The sequence below is a fragment of the Sturnus vulgaris genome, chromosome 4, assembly GCF_052056855.1.
Source record: "Sturnus vulgaris isolate bStuVul1 chromosome 4, bStuVul1.hap1, whole genome shotgun sequence".
NCBI classification, from domain to species: domain Eukaryota; kingdom Metazoa; phylum Chordata; class Aves; order Passeriformes; family Sturnidae; genus Sturnus; species Sturnus vulgaris.
This window is the reverse complement of record NC_142246.1, coordinates 34,756,785-34,779,025: the sequence shown is the minus strand read 5'-3', so window position 1 is coordinate 34,779,025 and position 22,241 is coordinate 34,756,785. Positions and strand designations below refer to the sequence as shown.

Sequence of the window (22,241 nt, the reverse complement as noted above, 5' to 3'; positions counted from 1 at the left end):
GGATGAATGTACACTCACATAAAAGCAGTATGTGTGTTATAAGAGGACAATTAAGGACAAGAATGACATGTAAGAGGCAGCACACAACCTTCAATTACATGATGAGATATATTATCATTACAATGAAGAGAGACACCGTGTTACTCAATGATTAGCATAATAGAGGTGAAATGATGTTTGGATGCATCACTTGAATAAAACTGAATGCTATTACCACCTGTTTCAACAAGAAATAACTACATTTTGGTCTTGTATGACCATACCTCATTAATTGCCCACTTTCTCTTCATAAATTGCACTAATCAGATCACCCCACTTCAAAATGTGAAGAGGATCTGACAAGCGAACAGTAAAAGACAAGAAAAACAAGCCACAACCCCACTGGTTCTGTATGAGAGCTGTAAAATAAAAATAATATCTTGAATAGCAGCACAAAAATAATTATACACTATTTATTACACAACCAGAACTGTCTGAAATCCAGAAAAGCAATCAAATAACAGAGTAAAGGAGGTGGAGAGGAGACTTCCACCTCCCTTCCAAGACTCAATTACATGATGCAACAAACTCATTGCTGTGGAGGCAACAGCTACAAGCAGCCACAACAAAGGAATCGAACAAACTTGGAGGGTTGTATACATAACTGGATAACAAAGTTGGGCTAGTTTACCCTGGCTCAGGCCTTATCTGCTGCCTGATGGAAGCCTAAGGACAAAACCGGAAAAAATTCATCTCCACTTCAAATGCCATCTTTCAGCATTACCACAAGCAGATGAAATATTAACCCAGACAGACTTCATCAAGGTATTTCCAAGGCTTTTTTGTACTTGTCATCATACCAGAGAAGATTCTGGCATGCTATGCTATACATGTTGGTACAAAGGTCTTCTGCTTGGAGAGCCAGACACCAAAGGAAGTGTACTCCAATCTCTTGTCTGCAATGGCCATTTTCATCTATGTTATCTCAGCATTGAATCAAATGTCTTGAAACATAAAGGCGACTATCTTAGAGCATCTAAACTTAACGACCAGAATAGATATTAAAGTCACCATTTCCCCTGACAGTTTTTTCCAAAGATTAGTCATTCTCACAGTTCAGAACAAAAAAAAAAACCCCACACAAATGTCTTTGACTTCAGTTTTATGTCTTCTACCAGGTTACATTTTCTCTTTTCCAAAGATTTCTACATGATTTCCTCAATCACCTTTTGATTTGAAACTCTTTAAGCTCTTACTAGAAATTTTTTCCCTCTCTATTACTATGCATCTCTTTCCCCCATTCCAGTTTTTCAGTACATCTGTAGAAATTGAAATTGGAGACAGTAGCTCCATACCTGCCTTACTAATGCCACATGCAGAAGAGGGAAGGGGAGTACAATTCACTCTTGTTCCCTTTTATATGCATGAGATTCTTATGATGCTGTCTCACTGACAACACTGGAATGTAGAAATTATTTACTGTGGCTTTTAAATCAATCTTCTAGTACTATTTCATATTTTGTCTCCTATGCGACAAGTATATTCAATCTCAAATACTAGAAGGTAAATCACAGGTTTATTTCAACTATCATGAGTTTAAAGTTTCATTAATTTGCTTTGCTGGAGTCACGATTTTTCACATTTGGGAGTGCTGGCATTTTACTGCAGCAGGTAAAAAAAGATTCTGTATGTGACATAGCAGATAACAACAACATAGGAAGCACTTCTGCAGCAGGAGTGTATGTTTGTTTATTGCTCTCCCTATCTTTATAGGCTGCTGTTTAACAGACCATATAAAACACTTGCAATTTATTAGTAAGGCCATTTAAACTAGCATGGTAGGACAGTTGAACCATTCTTCAAATTACAGTTTCCAGGCATTCAAGAATAAGTTTTCTCCAACACTTTGTTTCTGTCAATGCACATTGACAGGGTCAGGATTACCAAGCTGAAAAAAATCAAGGTACTCCACTGGATCTGAGGTAAGGGTTTTAACTGATTCATTTTCCCTTTCTTTTCTAATGAAATTAAACAGCCTTTTGCCATTAAAAAATGAATGGGAAATATCAGGAACTGCATTCATTATTCCTCATCTGTCACACTTTCCATGAAACTATGACTTGGAGTGCTGAGGCGAGAACTGCGCTTCACCTACAAGTCGCCTGGGTTTTATTGTCATCACAGTCTATTGAAAGCAACTTTTTTTCTGTTTAAAGCAGAGAGATTAATTATATTATACTTCATAGTTTGGAGCAAACAGGACCGAAAAATGAGGCTCCTATGAAAAACTTCTGACTCAGATGAAACAAGTGTAAGAGAGGTGACTCAGGTCCCACTTCCTAGCTCAGAATAAAACTATTAAAAAAGAATGAAGATGATGCAAGAAGGTAGGAGAAGGAGTGAAAGAGCTTTGACGACCTTTGGTGTCTGAGAGCACAGGCAATTCTTTCATTGGTGCTGCCATGAGGGCTCCTGAGCTTATCTAGAGATACACTTGTATACAGTCACATTTAGATATGAAACAAGTTTTAGTCATGCACATACTTCACTCCACGCAGATCAGGGAAAAAAGACCTGGAAAACTTCTTTAAAGTATCTCATTAATAAGAGGAAGATTATTAAGTCAGTTGCTTCTGTCTTGTGCATCTTTGATCACCTTTTATACTATGAAGTGATACAGAAAATATTATAATACTTCAGGTGAAAGCAGTCAGCCTTCTACTCACCCACATCAGATAGCATGTACACCGTGATTTGACTGTATGGTGAGTCAGGCAGCTACCAATTACAAAATCTTTTCTAAATGAAGACAAGATTTTGGCTTGAAAATATGTTTCATTCTAAATATGAACAGTTCTCCTGATAATGCAGATTTTCTGCATTCTACTACCCTGAGATTCCGACTGTTAATGAGTATACAGACTTCAATTCTTATGTCAATAAAGTATTAATAAGAATAAGAAGTAAATATCCTGGAGTCTTAACATCCATCTAGGTAAGATACACCAAGACTGCAACCAGTATAAGCACGAGGTCCTGAAAAACAGCTTATTGATCTGCAGCTTGAGTCTCTCCTCACCGTTTAACAGAGTCAACATCCTGCTTTCAGTTGGGACAGAGTTAATTTCTTCTTAGTAGCTGGTACAGGGTTGTGTTTTGGATTTAGTATGAGACTGACATGGAAAACACACTGTGTTGCTGGGCAGTACTTAGCCTAAGCCAAGGACTTTCTAGCTTCCCTTGCTCTGCCAGTGAACAGGTAGACAGGAGGCTGGGAGGGAGCACAGCCACAACAGCTGACACAAAGTGGCCAAAGGGATATTCCAGTCCAGAAAACATCACAAACTCTACAGAAACTGGGAGGAGCCAATCTCTGCTCAAGCATGGGCTAGGTATCAGGTGGGAAGCAATTGTGTTGTGCATCACTTGCCTCTCTTCGGTTTTAGTCCTCTCTTTCTTGCTCCTTTCCATTGGAATTACTGTTGTTATAATAATTTTGCAGTTCAATTACTAAACTGTTCTTAGCTCAGCCCATGAGTTTTACCTTTCTTTTTCCAGATTCTCTTCCCCATCCCACTAGGAGTTTGGGGCAGTGGGGAGCTGCGTGGTAATTAGTTGGCAGCTGGGGTTAAACCATGACAGCCAGTATGAAAGTTTTAGGCATTGTGTAAAAATAGGCAGTTAAAAAAAATCTAAAATTTGGAAGTAAATACCTGTTTTTCAGACTAGTTTAATTTTAAATTTGTTTTTGGATTCTGTATTTTCTAAATTGCAACTGACCTACTGGAAACAAAACCATAAAATTAGAAGAGATTAATTCATGGGAAAAAATAGAGTAATTTTAATTCTGTTATAGCAGATTTGTAAGCTGACAGTTTTAAATACACATTTAAATATATATTCTTATTTTCAAGTTATTTAAAGAATCTATGTGTATATATAGATATAGACACACATTGTGAATGTGCATTTGTGTGTTTGTGTGTCTATACATAAAAGGGTGGGAACAGCATGATTATATTCTATAGCTAGATCTAAACTAAGCAACAGCATCCGGATACAGAACAATACCTTAAAATAAAACTATATGATCTCAGGAAATTCCATACTAAAATTATCTCTCCTTTAATTCCACTGTATTAGCACTGAATGGGAATCAAGACAACAGCTGGTGCTAGGAATCAGATGCATTGACCTATACACAGTTTTATTTTTTAAAACAATTCAAATATGCTTTACACTTTCTCAGCATAGAGTATACTATATAGTGTTCCTACTAACCTTAGTGTCTGGATGCATGTTACTGGAGCAGTAGGAATAAACTGGATGACAGTTCCCATCCCTTCATTGCTGCTTTTCTTTAACCCTTCCACCTTCCCCTTCGGCTACTTGCTATGTGTAACTCAGCACCAACCAATGGGATTTTAACACAATGGGATTTAAGCAAAGTGTCAGGAATGCAGAAACCTGAGCTTGATCTGAGGACAGAAATTTCATATACTTCAGAAAAATCCCTCAGCCATATTACCAAAGAGAGTATGGAAAACATGAAACGCAACTGAAAAGAGTTGCTCTAGTTACACAGGATGAATGTGCAAGTGCATACATATTTAACTCCCCCTCAATCAGCCTGCCCATTTAAACGAGGTAACTTTTAAAAACTGAAATTTGTGAATATACCTTCAAACTGTGGTTACCGAGGCCATGCCATGTATTCCTCATAGGTGCCAGTCTCTGTCTTGTAGCTACAGCACAAGACCAGACAGTGTGACTCAGCTGCTTAAACTTTGAGCAGTTAAGGCACAATAATCGCAGATGTTTTTCAAAGAATTACTGCCTCCTTCACGGCATTTTCTGCTCTAGGGCTATTTTTTCATAGGGCATTGCAAAGTGAAAAGAAAACAGGCCCTCACAGCTGGGTTAACAGCACCACTGTGATTTAAGTTATTGATCAACAAATGTCCTAGACTATCACAAAAAACCCCCCACATCCACTCTTTCTATTCCCAACTGCTTATTCATGGCCTCCCACAAATTCTTATCTCCTGGGTAGACACAGACACACGTGAAGCAAAGAAGTAAACCAGACTGGAAAAAAAAAAAAATAACCCAGGTCAACCAAGTGCTCCTTAACCCTCTCACCTTCCCCCCAGGCAAGCTGTCACTGGGATCACGTTCCCAACTCAGTTTCCCACATACTCCCACAGGCACTCAAGAAGGGACAGTGCAGGTGACAAACAAACAAGTGGGCAAGGGGAAAACCATTTGGGCTGGCAGCACCAAACTATGCAGGTTCTGGCAGTTAACTTCAGCTGGAACTTCTCCAGCTTGTCCACTTGTTAAGACCTTGTTTCTAGCTGTTTATTCAAAGGTTTTGACAGACTTTAACCTGAAGCTTGATTTTCCACTGAGGAACTGTCCTAACGTCTGTTTCTTGTCCACGTTAATACAGTGCAGCTTCTCCACTGAAGATTTACAGCACCTTAAACTGACAGGGAAGTATGACACGGAGTGATGAGAAGAGAAAAATGGAGGGTACCTGAGGGGCATACTTTTAACATCTCCAGCAAAATTTTGCCAACAAGTAAGCATCACAGCTTATGAATTTCCAGTAGACTTTGGCAGATTGCTCTGCTAAAACACAAAAAGTTTTAAAGAATAATCGGTGTATATTCCCTGCAGCTGCTGTGCAGGTACAGCTTTGGTCTGCAGCAGATCATGAAGCAACCGCAGTGAGAAGAATAAACTTCAGTGTAAAGAAACACAAAGCAGAAAAAGGCTCATTTTGCCCTAAAAATAAAAGGAGAAAAAGAAAGGACACGGAGAGGGAAGAGAGCTGGAGTCTGCAGCTGAAACCTGGATCTCGGAGAAGACAGTGAGAAAAAGAGGAAAAGAAAAGCTGTGATCTGAAGCTAGTGAGGGAGATGGGGGAGAGACACACTCAACAAGGGACATCAGCTGGCAATAATTTGCTATTTGCTAGTGAAAAAGTGGAAAAGGAACCAAAGAGCCTTAACAGCCTGATGTAACCTCACTGCCATTTATTCACATGAGAAAGGGCAATTATGATTATAGGTACAAAGATGGGAAGGGAGAGATCAGATTCTTTCACAGTTTGACAAAGAAGAGAAGCGAGGTGTAGAGAAAACAGTGAGAAACTAGACAGAGATTTAAAACACAGGAACTGCTCAAGAACACAGGTGAAAGAAGCCTAGAGCACGCAAAACTGCTGCCCCCCTGCTATTTTACTATTTACACACAGCAGCCCTGAATGAGCAAGAAATTCTCTAATGTCTTAAGACAAACAGGCTTCTATCTTTTCTGCTGGATCAGTTTATGATCAATTCACAGTCCTCAAATTAGGTTCAACATGTAATTCACAAGCTGCAGTGAGGGAGGTAAGTGGAAGCACTTAGGCTGGTGCTGCTTCCCAGTTCCCCATATCCAGCCCCATTCTGTAGAGGACTGCAGGCTATCCTCTAGACTTGGACAATACAGCTGCAGGCATTTTTATCTTTTCAAAGTCCCTAAACATCAGGTAACTCCAAAAAGTATCAGAAGCACATCAGAAAAAAAATTAATTTTAACACTAGCATTGTCCAACTGCTGAACACTTTATTTTTACTGAAGCAGCAAGCTGTAGTATATATATTCATATACTTCACACATTTGTGATTGCAATGCCTGTCAGCACTACCAGATTTATCTTGGCTCTAGTCAAACATGTTATTTATGTGGAGTGACAGCAAGGCATTGATAATAAATCTTCATACCACAGCAAGAAAAAGATTCCCAGATACCAAACTTGTGTCACTGAAAGTCCAAGTACAAACTAGAAGACAAATAATATTTATATGTCCTTCTGGTAGTTTAGTTATTTCTAAAGAAATAATTTTGAACAACTACTTTCACTCAACATAAATAAATCACCAAAGGACAGTCTTGTAAATTGTCAGTGCAAGTTTAGCTGCTCATGAGCTACATGGAATTTGTTGCAAAAATTAACCTGTTTACAATTACATCATTAACCACATCACTTTCTCACTGCACAGAACACAACCACAGAACTATCTAATCACAAAGAAATCTGAGTCGGTGCTTCATAGTTGATCCTGAGCCATGTTCTGCAGGAAGCACAGCTGACTATTAAATTAGCAATGGGGTCCAGTATTACCAGCCCTCCACTTCAATATTGCTGAATCTTGTATGTATGTAAGGAGAAAAAAAAAAGCTAAACCAGCAAAATCAGTTTGGCTAACACGAATCTTATTACCTACAAAGATTAAATTAAAAAGATAATTTTATTAGAATAATCTGTTCACATTGGTAGTCACAGTTCATGAGGATGTGCTTGTGAAACATTGCATCCAGGTGCACAACTACTCTTACCCAATTTTGCTACACAGTAAAATCAGCCACTAGAAGTTATTTACCTGAAGTACTCATAAGTAAACTGTTGCACAGTTACTGTAAATCCAGCAAAAATCCATGCTGCTACCAAAATGAGTACTTCCCACTACAAGCTTTCCAACACATGTAGAGGGAGGAGAAAGAACTAGGAGAACTGGGACACGCTTCTGGCTGGAGCACCTCTTCTATCAAATTAATTCCAGTCTTATTTACCATAACTCAAATGCAACACACTTACTTGTTACTCACAGATACTACCTTCTTCAGCTGCTGTGGCTGGACCAGACAGGTATGATGAATTACACCTTTCTATCAGTTTTGCTTACAGAGGATAATTATACCAGAAAATTAATGTATTTCAGACAACTCAAGCAAAAATGCTGCAAACTCAGTAAGAAAAAATAATTAAATAAAGCAATTCATCCTTCCAAGGCACAGCTCTGTCAGAGCATGAAATACAGTGACCTTATAAGAGGGTGGTAGAAACTTCTCGAACTGTTGTGATCTTCACTGACTACAGTCAGAGAGGTTGTGGGTTGTTTTTTTTTTGTTTTCTTTCAATCTCCTAGAAGACTTTGAAGCCATTGTTGCAGCCCAGCTAAAGCACCCACATATCAGAGTATCAGGATGCTGGCTGCAAACTAATTCTGATTTTATGAAAGCAGATGGGAAAAATTGTAACCAGTGAATTTGAGTAGTTCTGCATGAAATTCAGTTACTTTAATGATTATCAAATCATTAATTAATTCCATTTTTCTTTCATTTGTTAATTCCATTTTTAATCCCATATTTAAGATTGCCACTGAGGTATCAGTGCAAGTTTTGTAAGATAAGCAATTAATTTCACATCTTAGACTTTGCATTTACTTTAAATTCCTCAATACAGCACTAACTCAAAGTGAAAAAGAAATTTCCATTCTGATTAAACTAATTAGCTAATGAACACAACCCACGCTGGCTTAGAATAAGATTTTTTGATAGCTTCTTCATTAGGCAGTTGGAAGGCAAAAAAAAAATATGTTTCGTGATGACAAAAATTTAAGTCTTTACAAGAATACATGTTAAATAGTCTAAGTTAGGGGCTTTATGATAATGCATGTACCAAGGGTTTTGAGGAAGGAAAGTACAAAATCAAAGCTAAATGAAATTGTTTTCACAATTGTAATAAAAATGTGCAGAACAATAGCAGAAATCAATAGGTTGGCACAAATATGAAAAAATATTTACAATTTTAAAATGTTATCATTATCCAGAAGAACTTCATTTTTATTCAATATATCTATCACTTGTTAGATAATATCTCTATTATAACAAAAAGTATTTAAACAAATATGTCTCAATGGAACCTATGGCAAGATGCATAAATTCCTCTAATTCAGCAGAACACGGTACTTTCCTAGTGAGGCAGAACAAAAAGTGTCCCAGTACCAAAACAGAAGGAACAACCAATGCAAGGATAAAAAAAAAATTAAAAAAAATCCTAACCCTAGATGACTTAGTCTTCTTCAGAAGACTACAGATGTTTCTAAGGGGGTAACACTCAATGTCTGCTAAAGCTCACATTATATAATCTTTATCTAAAGGGCTTCTCTTAATTCCCTTATCTTCTTCTTCCTCCTAGAAGATGAAAATAGGGAATTAAGGGAAATTTGTGACCCAACTCCACCACCTTCCTCTAAATGCCCTTGCAACTGTTCCTGTACTTTTTTATGGAATAGGGCATCAAGAGAAAAAAAGGATCTCCTAGATTGCCAGTGTCCTCAGCACTGCAGTACTGTTCATCAAATGGCATTTGGAAGATGGAATTTCCTACAAGCAAATCCATAATAAGGGTTTCAGGCACCATAAATACCTCAAAAGAGCTACAGATTTTAATTCTGACCTGGAGGGAAAATATTTCCCCCAAGCTAGCAAAGCCACAGGCATACAGCAACTAAAGAGACACCACACATGCAATAAAGGTCTAAAGATGAAAATAAAATCAATCTCATAAGCAAGAGGGTGAGAGAAATCTGACAATGCACTCAGTCACTCCGACTGGCCAAAATATAAAAACTAATGAAATTTGTATTTGATTGAAATACAGAATTAAATAATTAAATGACACATTATGTTTCTTCTTTAGTTTGGTCTTCAAAAATTTAAGGACATATGTCCCAGATCCTCAAATTAAATGCCCTCTCTTTTTCCCCATGTGCTGAAAATAACTTTTGCCTGTGTAACTCAAGGTTCAAATTATAAATCTCATTAATGTTAATCAATATTAACTGTAGAATAAGTCTTTGCATATATTGCAAGTCAAGAAAATCAAAGAAACTCAAACCAAACCAGCATCATCCGGGTACAAAGTAGTCCAGATTCTACTAACTGCTCATTGCATCTTCAGTGTGAAAACTGATCAAACCCATGGACAAAGCATTCTTAAGGAGATACTGAAGAGGCAGAGGCATGTCTTCTCATATCCTCAATCCAACAACTGTGGATGTTAGGTGAGTAGGAGGGGAGGGAACTACAGAAACTGATTAAGTCAAAATATTCTCCTTAAACAGTACAGCACATGCTGCTGACACGATAAAGGCCACTTGCAAACCATTAATTTGCCCCAGTGGGGTATTTCCTATATTCTTATGCTTTAGGCTAGTCTTGACATGTATCTAAAAATTTGCAAGCATAGGCAGGTTTTAAAATTTGCTTGGTCATATGCACCTAATTAGTGCATATAACCAAGCCCTCACAAATCTTGCCTGACAGTAACATCTTATTGTTAGCAGGCATAAACAGTCTTTGCAAGATTGCTGACATGTTTCACAGATCACACTGAGACCACATCTCATTTTTAAAGAAAAATCATTAAGGATATTAAACATACAGCTTATGATTAATAACTCAAAAGATAGCTAGTTCCATTAAATCTCTCACTGTGCACATGTGGCAGGCAGAAAAACACATTAAAAGCATAATGAACACAAAAGTTTAAATAATCATACATCATCTTGAAACAGGCCCCTAAGATCAGCTTTTATGTGAATTTTGAGGAAGTAGTAATAACTGTGAAATGCCTTCCCCCATCCTGTTCTTCAGTATAAATATGGGTAGTTCTTTAAAGGAGGCATTTTAATCATACTCATGTCTGACATGTTACAAAATACTGGCATATCAAGACACACATTTTAAAACAAATACACAAGTGGAATTATTAGGAAAGAGAACAAAACATCATTGTGTCCCAACACACATCTGTTGTGTCTCACATATGGAATCTTGTGTGCACTCCTGGCTCTCCCCCCTCCTTGTTCTGCAGTCTTAAAGAGAATTAAGAAGATATGAATTCAGGTGATCAAAGGTAAAGAACAGTTTCATTTCAAAAAGCAGGTTACATAAGTAAAAGATCTTTAGCTTGAAAAAGAACAGTGGAGAGGGAAACTCAATAAAAACACAAGTGGCATGGACAGAATTGCTCCCTGCCTTGTCCAGAGGAGGGACTCTGGAAGTTTCATATTTAATCAGCAGGTGTCAGAACCAATTCTTTTGCTTATCTTGAGCCTTTGTTTGGTTGTTTTTAAATTTACTATTATCTGCAGTAAACAGAACATCCACTTAAAAGCATACTTGTTGATACAGAAAAGCATTGATGTCAAAAGCTTCTGTGGGCTCAATGAGCACCCGCAGAAATGTCAACTGAAAGCTATTAAAGAAAATGAAATAACACACACACAGAGACCATCATTTAAGGCAAAGAAGTCCACAAGCTGCTGCCAACAGCCCGTCAGCATGTAGTGACACTTTCCATTTCTTTGCTTAGGAGGTGGTTGTCAAGTAGATCCTGTAATTTGGCAGAGCCTTGGATGGTAAGAGCATAAATAAAAAGAAAAGAAGGCCAGCCAAAAAAACGAAGAGGTACTGGAAGACCAGAAGAGTAACCGTAGCCAGGTGCATGTTGCCATGGTTGCCCTTTCACAAACATGATGAGCCTGGGGATCCTGCAAATGCCTGCTGCTGGGTTTTCTAACTGAAGTCCCCAGCTGGCCAAGGAGAGAGCAGCAGGTACATGCTGACACACCAGGTATTTCTCCTGAATGTGGTCTGTGGGATGCAAAGGTGAAGGAAAAAAGTGGAACAGAAATGTCCCAAGCCATTTCCATGAGGTGGCTTGAGGACAAACAGCTGGATGTTGTGCAACACCCTAGATGTGAATCAATCAGGGCAGCTGACATGATCAAGGATAAAAGAAGAAACTTTTGGGGACAGGACTCATTGGGTACTGTCTTCTTGCAGGAATAGGCATGGCCATGGCTAAAGGGCAGCTCCTTCACCTGGAAGGAATGGGGGAAAAGGGTGAGTCAGGGGAAGATGTGATGGATCATTTCTCATCATGTACTATGTGTGAGGTTTCCAACATCATTCTCCAATCATCCTCATCACATCCACAATCATCCACATCAGTGGGGCACAGGGTGCAAGTCCAGTGGCTGTACAGCATGGGCTCTCCAATGAGATTGCTGAGAATGCCATATAGGGCTAATCAGACATTTTGTCTGACCAGTTACAGAAATTCTACTCTTATGTGACTTCAGTACTCCATATATATAGCATAAGCCAACTAATCATCGAGTAAAGCGGCAACTTACAGGCTCAAAGTAAAAACAGAGATCATCCATCTGTCATATGAGATGAGGATTTGAAAATTTCATTAATTTTCTGAAACTGCTAGCTAAGATATTCAAAGAGTTTCATTACTACAAAGAGCCTTTTTATGCTGTTAATCCAGATTAGTGGTGACTGTTCAATTTAGAGTTTGCCTAAATCTTTAGTTCTACCTGATGCAATAGAACAGCCTAATTCTTCCTTCCTTTGAAGCATGGCCCTGCCCTCTGAAAATTCTTCCCTGCTCCTTCCCCTACTTCCTGTTCCAAATTCATGGTTCATTGTGCTTTTACTGCTTTACAGCCCATCCGCAGACATTTCAAAAAGAAAAGTACATCAGAACTCCTCTACAGATTTTTACTCCTTTATTTCAGTGATTTGATGACCTACTGGCCCAACCAGCCAACTGGAGAAAAAAAAAAATCATTAAAGACCTTCATAATTTTCATAACAGATAAACAGAGAGAAATCAGCAGCCCTTCTTGGATAAGACAAATAAAAGCATTTTATCACAAAACACTTTATAACTTTTAGTTTTACAGGCTGCCTTTCATCTGACTTGAGCACCACAGTCTTGGAGAGAACCATAACTGTGGGCAGCCCTTTATCAACCAATTTGCCACTCTAAGGTGGTCTGATCTCAGTCTGAGTCCAGCTGTTAATTTAAACTACCACCCTCAGCACAAAAACATTGAACCCCTCCCAAGAGGGAACATTCTCACGTGTCCACTACTATTAACATGGCATTCCTGGCAGCTGAAACAAATTGCACTGAGGTAGCCAGGAGCTGCCCACCTGCTGGGCTCTGCTGAGCCACAAAAGCAGCCCAGACCACTCCAAACCATGTGTTCAAAGGAGTCCTCATACCTCAGGGTGTGCCTGGGAACACAAGGCAGAAGGCACAAACTCAGCATCACTGACACTCCAGCAAGCAAAGAAACCCTCAGAGAATTTGATTTTGAGCCCCTTGCTTCTGTTGTGTGGCAGTTTAGATGAAATTAAACTTTACAAAGGAGACATGGCCAATACCCACCATACAGGGCCTCAAGTCAGTGGGACTTTTAGCAGCTTTTAGTGCTCTCCTGAAAGCTGTGCCCTGTGAGCTGCACAAGATTCTTGGTATTTTTAAATGAACCAACATTTTGCCCTTGTCTAACGAGACAAAAAGACACTCAACTGGAAAGTCAAAGTAATTGTCCTTCTTGGAAAAAAAATTCTCCGTATTTACTGAATCTACTGTGCAAGCCTGCTTATTAACAACATTGTCTCATTTCCTCCAAATCACTGAATATTTCAGTACTAGTAGATTAAAGGAGGTAAAACTAAAAAATATCCTTGTGGAAAAGAGATATTGAACGCTTAACATGAATATTTTGACATTTATAAGTCAAATGTAACAAAGTATAATGTTGTATTTGTACTGCAGCAGCACTCTGCCTATTATGCAAGATGTGCTGGAGAGCGGGTGGGGTGAAGAGGAAGTCCCAGGCTCTGTTTTAATTTGGAAACATCTGTCCCTAGGGAAGGGACAAACGTCAATAAGGCATCGTCTCACAAGTTTATTTTGTATTTTCCTTTCACAGTTAACTGCACTGCTGATCTAACCATAAGTAGCAATTCTATAAAAATTATACTATTATCTCCACCAAGACTCTTGATATTATTACTTTTACAGGCAAATTACGTTTCTGTCAAGTACCTGTGGGTAGTTACAAACAGAATGATCGAAGTTCCTTATTTCTGAGAAATAAGACTGGTGTAATCTAAGTAATAGTGAGTGTGCAATTAATCAGAGATTCTCTCCTCAGCAGCACACCAAATAAAGAATTATCCTTTTAGGGGTACAAAATACAAGCACCGTGTGTGACTTCCAGTGAAACCTACAATTATGGTATACCCACAGTGTCCAACTCACAGCAGTCACAAAGCTGTCATACAGTGTGCAACTCGCAGCTGTTAGTCAAGAATGACAGGTCAAGACTGGTAAATTCACAGGGCTCCAAAGACAATATTTTAAAAGAAAATAGATTGTTTTAAAAATTAAAAAACAAACAACAAAACAAACAGAAAAAAAACCAAAAAAACTCCACCAAAACCCTCTCAGAATTACTTCCAACACTTGAGACAAGAAATGCTTTCCCTTGTTTGTTTTTTTTCTTAGGGAACAAAGAAAACCAAAGAGACTTTTCCTTCAGCAGACTGGATAGTTTACCCACCAGCTGTAACTTTCTCTCTCCCCTCTGAAACAAATACACCCATGAAACAAACTAACTAGCCCTCCAAACACTTAATTGTCCACACAAACATGAGTAAGTCAAGAGCAGATAAGGTGCAAGGCTTTGCTTGGCCCGTTTTTCTCTTGGCTCTAAATATTGTAACTGATGCCACAAGTACATTTTGGACAGCTGGAGCAGTTCACCACAAATACTTCACCTGCCAAATTCAGCTGGCCAAATGTAAGTTGAAGGACAACAACAGTAGTTTTGCTTCTTTTAAACAATCTCAAATAGAATGTAATATTTCAGTTGGAAGACACCTACAGCAATCATCTAATCCAGCTGCCTGACCAAAAGCTAGAGAATGTTGTTATACAGGCATTGTCCAAATGCCTCCAAAACACTGGCAGGCTCAGGCCATTGTCCACCTCTCTAAGAAGATTGTTCCAGTTTGATCATCCTCTCAGTAAAGAAATGCTTCCTAATGTCCAGTCTAAACTTCCACTGGCACAGTTTTAACCACTCCTATGCATCCAACCACTGCACCTGAGGGAGAAGAGATCAGCACCTCTCTCTCAACCTCCTCTCCCTTGAAAGCTGAGAGAGCAGTGAGGTCAGCCCTCAGATTCCTTCTCTCCAAGCCAGATGGACAGAGTCCTCAGCTGCTCTTCACAGGATATTCCTTTCAGCTCTGTCACCAGCTCTGTTGCCCTCCTCTGGCTGCCTCCAAGGACCTTCACAATCTTCTTGAATTCTGGGGCTCAGAACTGCACACAGAACTCAGAGTGAGGCCACAACAATGCAAAATACAGCAGGAGAGCAGGGTGTCTACTGTTTCTGAAAATCTTTAGAAATATTAGAAGTTTCCACACATGCTTGTGGGGTGTTGGGGGAGTTACTATGGGTCATCTTTGAGGAAAAATATTAGTAAATAGCCAATTGTTATATCTGTTCTCAGAAGCTATCCCTTCTGCTTATTTCCTCTCTTGTCTCTTTCTCAACAGAACACAACTACTGAGTAAAGAGAGTCAAAGAATTTAACCATATAATGATGTAAAGGATTTTGTTCTTCATGATTCCTGAAATGACTTATTTCTCAGTGCTGCCACAAGAAGGTAGGAGAAGTAACAACACTGGTGATGTCACACTTGACAGCAGACAGAAATACATGTGTCATTTGCTCCCCAGCAGCCTTCTGGCATCTTTTTCCAAGAACTGTCCAATTCTTTTCCAGAATTTTCCCCTGCCCAGTAAAAAAAGTTCTGCTTAGTTCAGTAAGGAAGATATAAAACACCTTCAACAGTTTTTAAGCTGCATTCTCAAGGTCAAGCTATCAGAAAACTGTCACTGAGTAGGTAAAGTCATTATGTGAAACAGTTTGAAGTAATACAGAGTTTAGAGTGACAGCAGTGTCAGGTAACGAATGTCATTAACTTGAATGAAAAATGATTGCTTGGGGAAGTCAACCATAATCAAGATCGAAAAAGTTAGCTGCAGATGATGTATGGCCTTAGTAACTACATGAAGAATGATTACACACTCATTTGCACTCAGTAAAGACTACAATACAGTCAAAATACACCAATCGCTATTATTTTTTTTCCTTCTCCTTATCAGAAGTTTCTGCCATGCCTTCTCCTCCTGCCCCAAAGAACACCATTTCTCTTGGTTACTTTGCTAAAAAGGAGCTTCTTACTAGAATATCTATTCCTTCCACTGGCAACTGCAGTCTCTAAATACTTACAAGGAGTTATAGCTATCTTAGACAAGTCAGGAAATGTCAAAAGAAAAAAAACAAATAAACTACTACAGAGCTAAGAGGATTGATTTATGATGATTGCAATGGAAGAATAGAAGAATAAATGACTTACAATGTAGCTATTTCCTAACTAAAGTCTGAAATGCAACAAAGAGGGAGAGCAACACAAATACTGTCACCAAAAGAACTTCTGGAGACAGATAAACACAAAACAAGACAAGTTCACAAACTCAAAGATCAGGGGTAAGTTATCACTGTTTTAAATTAAAATTCTGGTGCAATTTATGCACCCATTAGTGTATTTCAAGTAGACACACATTTACATGGAGTGGAATTTGGTATAACATTATCACTCTGAAAAGAACTAAGGTGAAATTTAAAAAGTAATAAACGTTTATAACAGATAAAGAAAACAATCATACCTATCCTACTCACTAAGCAAAATTCAGTGCTTTACCAAACAAAACTGTTAAGAAGCAACTTAGTCTTCAAAAGAGCTTGCAATTGCAAGGGACAATCTTGCTTGTAATTTCTTATAACTCATTCTACAAACAGCTGTAACATTTTTTTTTTTACATTAGACAGGATATTACATTTTATAGGAAACCAGTATGACTTTAGTTGGATTCCCTTTTTTCCAAAGATTTTCTTTTAATGAATCACTGACCACATTGAAAAAAGCAGCAGCTAAACACAAGGTTCTCGACAGACTTTCTATCCTGGATGCAGGGTATCAATGGGAGAATATTATTACCATCACCCTCAGCTACAACAGTCTGAAGTCTAAGCCCTGGTTTATTTTTACTAAAATAAGTGGATACACACCCTTGAAAAACAGGCAAGGCTTTGAATACACACAACCTAAGTGAGCATAAAAATAATACTTTTGATGGGATGCTTCTGTATGCCTCTGCACAGCACTGCAGTTAAAATGACCTCCACAGTTTTTAATAACCTTCATAAATGCATGGGATTGCTGCTGACAAACAGCTGAAGTCCCTCCCAGGCACACTAGTGTGCTTACACTAGACACCCAGAAATGCACTCCAAAGAACTAGAAAGTGCAGTGAGCTCTTTGAGCTTAGTACTGTACTTTACTCACATAAAAGGCTAGACCAAACTTAAATATCTATGCTTGCAGAAGCATTGCTTAGTCTTTAAAATAATTACTAGTACCAATGTTCATCCTGCTGCATCTGCTACAAATAATGCTTCTAATAAAACCAGCGTCTTTTTGTGTCTGAAAACAGAGTGGCTACACACATACACACAAGAAAATTTGCAGCAGACTAAACAGCAGCAGCAGGAAAAGATAACATTCTCCATACATGCTCAATTTAGCACTGCTTAAGTATGGGGAGTGAGGTGTGTGCTTGTTTTCAGAACAGACAAGGCAGCCTCATCTCCCACCTGTGCACAGAACACAAGAGTAAGGCACTTGACAAACTTATGGGAGACCATAAAACTGATGGGTCTGAGATTCTACCATGGAGATACAGTGGCAGCAGGAAACCTGGGAAACTGACACGCTGCTTTTCCTCACACTCCCATCAACTAACAGTATTTAAACTCTGCTAGCCACCAATGAGCAGAGCTGTATGATTAGGTCAGATTTGAAATAATTTTATAATAATAAAATTAAAAATGTGTATCTCAGGTAGCATCCAAGAAAAATTCAGCTCAAGTAAGAACATGTATTTACACTACAAAAAAATCACAGAATCACAGAATCACAGCACAAACTGCTTTGTCTTTATTGCTGTGTAAAGAGGCCCCAACGAAGTTTTCAGGGATGTGCTTTAGAACAGGCAAATACACGTCCATTTGCTCTTTGCATTCTAATAAAAAACTAAGAATCTTTGCATAAATATAGTTTTAAACCTTTTCAAACTACATGGGACAATTGACCGATATTGCTTTTGCATAGTCACATAATTCTAAAGACTATGCAACAGAATGATGGTGCAGCTGTGGCAAACCCTACCAGCTGTGTGGTTTCGTTCCAGGTATTGTTACCATAATAACTTATTCCTGCTATTGTTACGTCATTGCCATTAATGAAGTCTAGGTACGTGCTACTGCCACACTTCATTTCAATAACATAAGAAGTTTAATTCCTGCACAGAATGCCCATGTAGTTCCTTCGGTTCATTTTTAAACTTTCAGCAAACAAACAATATGGAATTATTTATTTATTTTAAATAATGCCGTCACAGGTAGACAGTGTATACTCACCCCACGTTCCCTATTCAAAATTACCTAAAGAACAAAAGCCAGAGACCAAACATAAGAATTATTAAAACATTCAAAGACAGTGCAAGGAGCTAAAGTTTCAAGGCACCGGTGTGGCAAAACAGCTCACCCTCCCCTTGCTGCAGCTGCTCCGAGCATCCCTGCGGGGCGGCGGGTCCCTGCCAAACGGCGTGAAATCTGGGGCAGCAGGGCTGACTCCCCCGGGCCCGCCGTGAGTTGCAGAGAGGCAACTCAAGTCCCAGGCTGCCTTCCGCCAGGAGCCACCCAGGCGGAGAGAGGGGCCGGGGCCGGCCGCCCTCCTGCCCCGCCGGGAGGGGCGGCTGCGGCGGCGAGGGGCTCCGCTCCGCGGGACAAGCCCTGCGTGCAGGAAATCCGCAACGGGTGATTTACGGGCAGGGCTCATTCCCATCCCACTGAGCTGACAGTTCGGCTGAAAAGTATTAATCTGGGCCCTGAAAGCTTGTCAAATAACGAACTTTACCCTTAGGCTGAAAAAAAAAAAAAAAAAAGTAGAGGTGAGGGGTAGGAGTGGAGAGGGATGAGGCAGTGTTGCACAAGTTTATCAGTGCCCACTTGCTGCAAAACATGCCCTTGCAAGAGCTGTGTATGAAGAGCTACTACTATTTATATCTGTAACACTTCCAAGTCGCTGCAAATCTCTAGACAAGTTTAATACGTGAAAATTACCTGCTTAAAAACACAATGCTTCTATCTTTTGGCCAGTTTTTCCTCCTGTGTTGGAGAAGCCTCAACTTCATTCACACTTTTTAAAGTGTTTTCTAAAACTAAAGCTCTTGAAATAGGAGTGGAGAGAAATAAATATTATTGTACAAAGAGCTGACCCAAAGGCCTGGATGACCTGTACTTAGGCATCAGTTTAACATGCAGCAGCATGGCATCTTGATGGGAAGTAAAAACATAAAATCTATGAACTTCTTTGAAGTTAACAAAGTTCAAGCAGATGACTTTATACTGACAATACAATCACATTTCCCTTGAAACAATTATTAGCAGTTTACTTATTTAACCCTTTCATAATTAAGATATTCATCTCAACATTCACAGAAACAAATATGTGCAGTACTCACTCATTCAAACAGCAAAAGCAACAAACTCACAACTAAAGACATCCAGCATGACTAAGTCTGCTTGGATCCAGAATCTTTCTCCACTTACTACTCAGCAGTAGTCAGGCACAAAAACGTTTTCCTATTAACGTAATCGCTTAACACATGCTATCCCACTCCCTGGTCTCTTGACCTTTCCTTCCTTTGGTTTGCTGACAGTTTCTCTTTTTCCAGGGAGCAATTGCACTTATACACAATGCACTACAGCAGCAGCAGCTCCCGGAGACTTCGAGGTTTCTTCAAGAAACAGAGTAACTTTCCACACCATATGCATGGGAACACCAAGCATCACTGAGGAGAGTACCTTCACTATCAGCTGTTCTACCTCAGCAGTCTAAGTACACAAAATATATGCTGTGCTCCAGTTTGGATTCTTTCTACCTTTCCAGCATAAGCTATTCTGAGGCTGTACAACTCAAATGCCAGTTTCACCCAGTAAATAACTGACTTATAGTCATGGGTTGGAAGGAGTTGAGGTATTTTTACCCTCCAGTAAGTTTTGAATTTCTTCTTCTTTTTTTTTTTTTTTTATTTTTATAAATAGTCTAAGTGGTAACAGTGGCTAGCTGAACTGATTTTGTGTTCCTACTTTTAAATACTTAAGTGTGAAAAACACTTTACAGACTTTTAAGCAATATGGTCACTGATAGCATATTAGCACTCAGAGTATTGCAATGTAAGCATTCAGATGTAGTTCAAATATTTTAAGCGAGACTACAGTATAATCAGTAAACTTTTCCTATGCAGATTACTATTTGAAAAGTATGAAAGCATGATTTCTGCGTACAATGTATGGTCTACAACAGTTCGTGTACCTGAAGTGCAGCTAATGTATACTATCAAAACTTGACTTCCCAGGTAGTTACAGTAAAATCTCCCAAACTTTTGATCAGTAAAGCAAACAGCATAGCAGGAGAAAAAAAAAAATCAAAATATTAGTCTAAGTTTTAATCCACGCAACTCCCTCCCTGCCCCGTACTGAAATGAATAATGAATGAGCTAGGTCATGATTGCTTTCAATAAGTATGTCAGAAATCTTCAAAACAATGAGATGAGGGTAAGACAGACATCAAAGGTCTTCCCAACAATGCCACATGCTTATACAGCCACATACTATGCATCTTTTTCATGCATCAGCATACCAGGAACCGCATAACCACAAGTACCAAAGGTACTTGAGTTTTATATTACGAAACTTAATATGCAAACAAAAATTAACCGAGAATTTTAAGTATTTGGGTCTGGAATCCGAGAATTTAAGCCCAACCTTCCCCATGCGTCTGGGCAGAACTAAGGTTTTCAGACTGGAGTGTCACCTTACACCTCCCGTCAACTCCGTCACGCAGCAGCAGCTCACCCAAAGCGTCAGTAACTCCAAGAGATTTTTCAACAAATGGAAAGTCTAGGGTTTTGTTGTCATCGTCCTCCCACGCCTCCTTGGCCGCTTCGTTCTTGTGCCCAGCTGCTCCCCTGAGCGCTCCCCAGCGCAGGACTCCGCTCGGAGGCGCCTGCGGGGCGCGCCCCAGCTGCCAGGGCGGCATCAGCCGCAGCCCAGGGGCCGCTGCCCACGGCGGGGCCGGGATATGGATCGCTCCCCGCCGGGCAGCCCCCGCTCCAGGGCAGGAGCGCAGCCCGAGGGCTGCCTGTGCTCATCAGGTGTTTCGCGTCTCTCCGTAAACGCAGCTATTCCCCGCGCAGCCCGCCCGCCAGCAACCCCCAAAACTCAGGCACTTCTAAAAAAATTCTTTCCCCCACTTTTAAGGAACCTCTCCACTTCAAAAGGCTTCTCCCACATATTTTTCCTTGGTGGAATTCCCAAGCCGTCCGTTCAAAGGGACTCGCAGCCACACGCCCAGAGGAGCGAGCTGGCATCTACAGCGGGGACACGGGCTCACCTTTGCCTCCCCCGCGTCGGGCTCCTCCTCGTAGTAGCCCTGGCCGGACTCGTAGGCGGCGGCAGCGGCAGGCTGCCGGGGTCCCAGGAGCACGGCGCCGGCAGCCAGGCAGCAGCTCAGCGAGAGCACCTCCAGCAAGTGCATGGTGCAGGGATGGCAGAGCGGGCGCGGAGCGGGGCCGCGGGGCAGTCGGAGGAATGCAGCCGAAATTATGAGGCTCCTTCTTTTCCTCTCCCCCACTTCTTTCGCTGTCCTCTCCCCCCTCCCTCCCCTCGCAATATCCAAGGCAGTAAAATCCGTGGGATGGAGAAGATGCGGTAGCAGCAGCTCCTATGCGTCTGCAGGGGAGTTCCCAACTTTCCCAGCCGCTTTGCAAATTCTCACCAAAGTTATCCAGACTTTGCCAGGTAAAAAACCCACCAGGAAACCGGACATCCGAGGCTGCGCTCACTCAGGAGCAGGGGAGGTGGAAAGCACAGAGAGGAGGAGGAGGGAAGGGAAGGAGGGAGAGAGCCAGGGAGCAGCAGAGCGGGACGGAGCGGCCGGTCGCACCCGGGGGAGATCCCTTCGTGCTGGCCGCGCCGTGCCGGGGGCTCGGTGCCGAGGGGCCCCGCTCCTCTCCCCTCCTCTCCTCTCCGCTCCGCCCGCCGCGCTGTGCTGTGCAGAGCTGTGCAGAGCTGTGCTGTGCTGTCAGCGGCGGCGCGGCCGGGGGGTGCGCGGCGCCTGGGGCTGCGCGGCGGCGGCGGCGGCCGCGCATGGCGAAAGCGCCCTCTGCCTGCGCCTCTGCGCGCCGAGAGGGGCCGGGGCCGCCTTCCTCCTCCTCCTCCTCCGCCTCCTCCTCCAGCCGCTGCTGCCGCGGCGGCGCCGCCGGCCGCTGGCGCCCCGGGGAGCGATCGGCCCGCAGCGCGGGCAGGAGGCCGCCCGGGGCGCCCGGATCTGCCGGGAAGGGGAGGCGGGC

The 22,241-nt window shown here is 40.9% G+C and overlaps 1 protein-coding gene across 3 annotated transcripts in view; it reads right to left on the bottom strand.

Annotated features, from left to right (window-relative positions):
* VEGFC (vascular endothelial growth factor C) overlaps positions 1–21,931 on the bottom strand; it is a 69,910-nt gene extending 47,979 nt beyond the window's left edge. The window contains exon 1 of one of the 3 annotated variants that reach the window (XM_014892612.2): positions 21,284–21,931. In XM_014892612.2, the coding sequence (XP_014748098.2) occupies positions 21,284–21,427 (144 nt within the window). In that variant the 5' untranslated portion in view covers positions 21,428–21,931. Of the gene's footprint in view, positions 1–18,370; positions 18,394–20,745; positions 20,769–21,283 lie in introns of those variants that run through there. The other 2 variants (XM_088163571.1, XM_088163570.1) reach the window with 2 other exon arrangements.
* Positions 21,932–22,241: the final 310 nt, after the last annotated feature.